Source organism: Sus scrofa, chromosome 9, assembly GCF_000003025.6.
Source record: "Sus scrofa isolate TJ Tabasco breed Duroc chromosome 9, Sscrofa11.1, whole genome shotgun sequence".
Lineage (NCBI taxonomy): Eukaryota > Metazoa > Chordata > Mammalia > Artiodactyla > Suidae > Sus > Sus scrofa.
In genome coordinates this window covers 50,502,072-50,508,095 of record NC_010451.4, presented here as the reverse complement: position 1 = coordinate 50,508,095, position 6,024 = coordinate 50,502,072, and the positions used below count along the sequence as shown (strand labels likewise).

Genomic DNA, 6,024 nt, shown 5'->3' with positions numbered 1-6,024 from the left:
TATGCCCAGAGAAGGAAAAACACATTCACTGGTCTAGGATTAAACATAGCATCTCCCTTACTTCTCAGCCCCAATGCAGATGAGTCCAAGAGTCACTGCGTTCTCTCCTCAATCACATCAAACAAGTCTCCTGCCAGGTGGTGAGGGGATGGATCCTGGCGAGGAAGGCAGGGGTCACTCCCTCACCGGGTTAGCTAACATAAGGGACTAAAGCAAAACTGTCCCCCAACGTCCACTGTCTTAGATGTGCCAAGGCCCCAAAGGGAAAAGTTACCCAAGAAATTGTCATTGGGATCCACAGTCTATCATATGCTCTGGTATTTCCATATGGTGGCAAGTACTGCACTAAGATGATTTTTTATTTCATTATTAACTGGTATTATGAAATAATAATGAAATAAAAAATTATCTTAGTGCAGTACTTGCCACTGTATGGAAAAACAGACTCAAATGTACACATAAATGTTTTTATATTTCCTCTAAAGTAAACTGAGGCTTGGAGTGATGCTTGGGGCCCAAGGCCACAGCTGATAAATAGTGATGCTGCAATCTGGACTCACCTGATTCCCAGACTTCTCTACCCACTTCGTCCGGCTGCCTCCCTCCCCTGGGAAGGAGGTCCTAGATGCTGGGTGGCTGGCTGTGTGTGTGTGTCTGAGCCCGCCTGTGCACACATGCCTTCGGGGCTTGCCGTCATCACATCTGGGAAGACCAAAAACATCTGGGACAATGAGCATTAAGGAATCAAGCAATGAACACACACACCATTTATTCATTGTGGATCAATACTTTTTTCTTTTAATTCATACTGTACTTCCATGGCTCTAGCTACTTTACATTAAGATTTGACCGGGAAGCCTTGTATGTTTCTAGGTACTAGCAGTTAAGCTTTCAGACCTTGCGCACAGCGCCAGGCAAAGTACAGTTAGAGATCCCAATACAGACGGCCAGACGACTTGACTGCAATCAGCCCGTTCTTTCCCATGTGTAGCCCAGCGCAGGCATTGGGGCTGCTCCCTCTGCCTCACCCCTCTCCACTCCACGTCAGGATTATCCAGGGGCCGCAAGGGCCTCTGACCCATCCCTCCCCACCCTGGAGTCGAGGTTGAGGCGGGGGGAAAGCACCATGGGTTTGGGAAGATGATCTGGTCCATGCAGAGCGTGGTCTGGCCCGAGAGTGCAGGAGAGAGAAACGTGGGGAGCCGCACACTACTGTTGGCAAAAATGGTTGTTTTCACTAGGCAATCTCAGCGTGTGGCCCCCGAGCCTGGGGCCAGCCCTCCAGACAGAGACCGCTGTCTTGCCTGGAGCAGCGGCCACCACTTTGCGTCTGCAGCGTCTCATCATGTTGAGAGAAGCAAGGAAGGCCGAGAGGCAGAGACGACAATGTTCTTTACGCCTTGGCGTGTCCGCTACATCGTCTGGCTGCGACTCCTCTTGGCAGGCCAGGTGCTTCTTGCCAGCAGCCAAAGCTTCCCTCTGGGCTCCCAGGCCTGCTGAGGACCTCAAGTCACAACAGAAAACAATGCCCAAGACCCCTGAGCTTCATACAGAACATCCAAACAGGGAGCTGGCTTAGGCCCATCACAGCCACGGCCGGAGCAGGAGTGAGGTAACAAGGCTGGGCAGAGAGGTAGGGAGGGTAGCTCTCTACACCGTGTGCAAATTCCTGCTCCACATCAGGAAAGCAGGGGTGTCGAAAGATGGCCTTCCAGAAAAACACTCCTCTCAGACCCCAAAATGAATCTTCTGGAAGAAAACAGGTGTAGGGGATTGGGGCCAGCCTGCTGGACTTTGGGGGACGAGGGTCAAGGATGTCAAGGGGTGGATGGGAAGATTGTCCCACAGCCTAGAGACAAGGGTTGGAGGAGGAGAGTCAGGAAGAGAGGTTCTCAACCCTCCTACTGGGGCGGGCAGATGGAGTGGGGGGGTGCAGGAGGGAGACCACAGCGTGGTCACCTGGGGGAAGAGAAGAGCGCTGTTTCTCCTGGGGGACCCTGGGGAGGAAGCACTGGCCTTGCCCTGCAGAGCTAAAGATGCTGTGTGGTATGGCACAGAAAGGATCCTGCTGAGACCACCAACAGTCCAGAAAGACTCCTCCCCTCATCATTCCTCCAAGATTTTACCCTAGAGATGCTGCCTGCAAACGTACCGGACACGGGCCCAGCTTGGGTCAGGGGCAAGGCAATGGAAAAAATCCACATCTACCCAAGCATCTCTCTTGAAGTTTCTGGGTCCTTCTCCTTCCTTGTAAAATCCCAGCTTCTTAGTGCCAGCGCTCTCAGGCAAGCCAAGGATTTTAGCCAAAGCTTCACACTTAACCCAAACCCCAATGAGGTTGGAGCCAAGAGAGGGGGTAGAACCAGGAATGACTTCTCTCCACTGTTTTCTCCAGCAAGGAGGAGGCGGGGATGGGCAGATGAAAGGCGTCAGAGCCTAGGGACAGACAAGGAGCTCAATCCAAGAGGATGTCCTTTTCGCCACCATCCTCCTCTTCCCAGCTTAGAGAAAGTCCAAAGGAAGGACTCTTCCCAAACTAAGATGAGACCAGCAAAGGAAGAAACACTCTCCTAGGCTAATACAGAGCAATACAGCAAGCCTGATCTCTCTCTCTCTCTCTCTCCCTCCCCCATCCCCTCACTGGCCCTCCCCAACCCTCCCAGCTCATAAAGAAGAAAGCTGAACTACCCTGGAACCCAGACAATGCCCTCCCACTCATCTAAACACCAGGGAAGCTCTAGTCCAGAAGGCCTGTCCTCTCCTGGCGAGGCACCTTCCAAGATTGAGAAAGCCAGCTTTGCCAGTCTCTGACCTGGCCTCCAAGACTGTGCCAAAGCTAGAACCTACCCTGAACGAGCTAAACCATCTCAAGTCTCTCCTGTTACAAAGGGCGCTCCATAGGCCAACAACTGCAGCTCCAACGCGACCCCTAGCCTGGGAACGTCCATGTTTCCGCACGTGCAGTTCTATAAACGACAAAACAAAAATGAAACGCAAATGACAGTCCTGAAGCTCAGAGAGCAGGAGGGACTGCGCCAAGAGCAGAGGCAGGACTCAGGCCCAGGTCTGCCGGCTCTCTCAGCCCAGGGCCCTGACAGAGAGATTCGCGTTGCCAGTCTTGCTGTCCTGGGATGCCATCCCTTTGTCCCGGGGGGGGGGGGGGGGGGATGGAGAGAGCTACAGACCTGACTGGCCTCTCCCACACCAGGCGTGCCAATCGCGCCCCAGTCAGCTGGGGTAGAAACGCAGACCCTGAAGCTGTTCCCACCTGCCTAGAAACTGCTAAGTCTCACCATTCAGTGCAAGCTCTCACACAGCTCACCATAGGAACCCTCACGGAAAGCCTCCTCTAAATGACTGCGTTCTTACAGGAGAAAATGAACAAAAAGCCCTGGCTGGGAGAAATAACAAAAAGTGGTGCTTTCAATGCTCCCTTACACAGAGTTAGAAGCCAGGCGCCCAGCCACGAGTTTCGATGCTATTGACGGTTTCACTCCCAGCCTTCTCTGCAAGGGGGAAGGCCTTTCTTTTTGACAGATTATTGAATAAGGGGGGGGGGGGAGCCTGTGGCTGGGAGTGAAGAGGTGCTAGTTTTCTCCTGGTTTGAAAGTCAAAAAATCATTAGACTAGAAAGGGCCCACACAAGATCCATGATTCTTAGCGATGAGGCAGGCCAAGGGAAGCTCCCCCCACCTGTGTACACACTGTTGCTTGGGTTCCAATCCCCAGAAATCCAGATAGCTCCTTGAACAAACCTCCCTGTCACCATCTCCTCCCTAGAATGGGCCTCCGAGGTGACACAAAAGCGGAATAATTCTGAGCAGCCAGGCTTACTGACACCACTTTAATCCCAGCAAAGAGCTCATTTTAAGTCACCCAGAAAGTCCCACCCTGGTACCTTTAATAACTCAGGAAGTGAAATAAATAAATAATTATATAGAGAATGAATGAGAGACTTGGTCATTTTTCCTTTCAAAAGTTCTGGGAATAATTCTGATGTCTGGCTACTCCAGCAGGGCAATGCCTGGCAGCCTGCATTGTTCCTCCTCCTTTGGCTCAGGGCCCATGAGCCTTGACCCTCCCCAGGGTCTCCCGTTCAAATTCCTGGAGAGGAGTATAAGGACCTGCTGGTCTGTGGGCACATGCGCCCTTCACGAGGATGAGAGTCCACCTTATTTCCTTTTCTGAAGGACGGATATCAATTCTCCTGGTCCCCATGAACCTCCTAGTCCCCTTGGGGGATGGCCTGGGCTCACCTCTGTCCTCTCATCCTGCTCAGATGGACTGAAAAGTCAAATACGTTTTTCACCTGCCAAAGTGGGATGCCCAGGCCAGACCAAGAGAATGCAGCATGCTCTTCTCTGGGGCTGGGTCAGGGATTGCGTCTTCCTCCTCTCCTCCGCCCTTTCCATCAAGACGTCCTCTAAAACAAGCAATCTGGAAGAGCTCTCCTTGCCAAACCGGTGTGCTCCTTTCCTGATCAAGGACCTCTGCCAGCTCTGCCTGGGGCTGGCAGGACTCCTTGGGTCATTACATGGAGAAAGAGCAGTTAGTGGTCTGATAAATCATGGGTTCTGTGAGCCCATCCTGAAAAGGTCCTAGATAGCTCACTCTCCTAAACCATGGTCTTCTTTGTCCTCCTCAGTGACCTCATACCTCTGGGGGCAGAGACCAGAGGAGTCTTTGCTCCCTCTGCCAGACCTTCCACTCCCAAGTCTGAGAAACAGGATCTGGAATGGCCCCCAGTGGGGCAGACTCGATCTGGCTTTTTGCTGCCCAAACGCATGCACCTTTGTCAAATCCACTCCCTCCAACAGCTGAAGTCTTCCTCCATGTGCAAAGTATCTCAGAGAGTTGTCTCCCTCGACTAGGCGGGCTCTTCACTGAGAGTGAAGATGCTGCAGCCAGAGCGTTAGTGCTGCTCACACAGCCGTCTGTGGCGAGACCCTGCAATCCGTACACGGCTACTGCACTCACTCTCTCCAACCCTGGAGGTCCTAGAACACCCTGATTCGGCCTGGAAATCAAATGACAGCTCCAAGTGAAGGGGTTAGAGCCCCAGACCTGACTTGCTTATAAGCACTAAAAGAGGTTTAGCAAGATCAAAAATGCTCCACCCTGACTAATAAACAATGTGCTCTTAGGGCACAGAGAAAAAATAGGGCTTTAGGCACTAAAAAGGGACACTTCACCCAGATCCAGCCTGGGAAAAGACCAGAGAGAAGGGGGGGGGGGAAGGAAGAAGTCACCAGCCCTTATTGGTTAGAGGAAGGCGCAGAGGGCGATGGACGAGGATGGCCTTCAGAGCGTAAGCCCTCAGGGCCTGCAGCCCAAGCCCCCCAAGAGCAGCCTTCTCAGCTGTCCTCTCCACCTGACTGTGGGTGGTCCTTGTGTGGGGCGGGGTGGGGGGGTGGGGGACCTCCTACGGTAGCGTCTGGATGGGCTCCTGCCCTTGATGCTTCCTGTTCCCAAGAGAACACTTGGGGAAGCTGGGGAAGAAGAGATTCTCTTTTATTTTGGAAACAAATCAAGAAGGGATTAGGGAATGAAGCACCTTAAGCAATGCCCCCTGGAGACTTTTTTCCACCACCCCGGGGTCTTCACAGGCATAACTTTGGCTCAACAACATTTCCCTTCTCAGAGCCAAGACGGCCAGCGAGGGGAAGGGTGGGGACGAGAGGATGGGGAGGAGGAGGATCAGGGGAGGTCGGTGCTGAGAGGTGGTCCCTGCCCTCCTCGGCCCCTCCGTCGGCCAGCACAGGAGGCGGTCCCGCTCCTTCTCCCTGGTGTGTAGGCATTATCTCTTTTTAAAATCTGTATATAATATATATATTTATATTCTGTATATATATATATTTATATATATATTTATATGGTCTATGTACAGGTATTGCACAGGCCTCCAGCAGACACCCCTGCTCCTGCCTTGTCAGTGATAGCGGTTCCTCTTCTCTTCGCTTTCGGACGTGTAGTCACGGGACCTGATGCCGTTCTGAAGATTGATGAGTGAGTCCTTCATCTGTA

The 6,024-nt window shown here is 52.5% G+C and overlaps 1 protein-coding gene across 12 annotated transcripts in view; it reads right to left on the bottom strand.

Annotated features, from left to right (window-relative positions):
* GRAMD1B (GRAM domain containing 1B) overlaps positions 768 to 6,024 on the bottom strand; it is a 248,309-nt gene continuing 243,052 nt past the window's right edge. For all 12 annotated transcript variants that reach the window (XM_021063032.1, XM_021063037.1, XM_021063029.1 and 9 more), the window contains one exon: positions 768 to 6,019. In XM_021063032.1, coding sequence (XP_020918691.1) covers positions 5,930 to 6,019 — 90 coding nt within the window. In that variant the 3' untranslated portion in view covers positions 768 to 5,929. The remainder of the gene's footprint in view (positions 6,020 to 6,024) is intronic.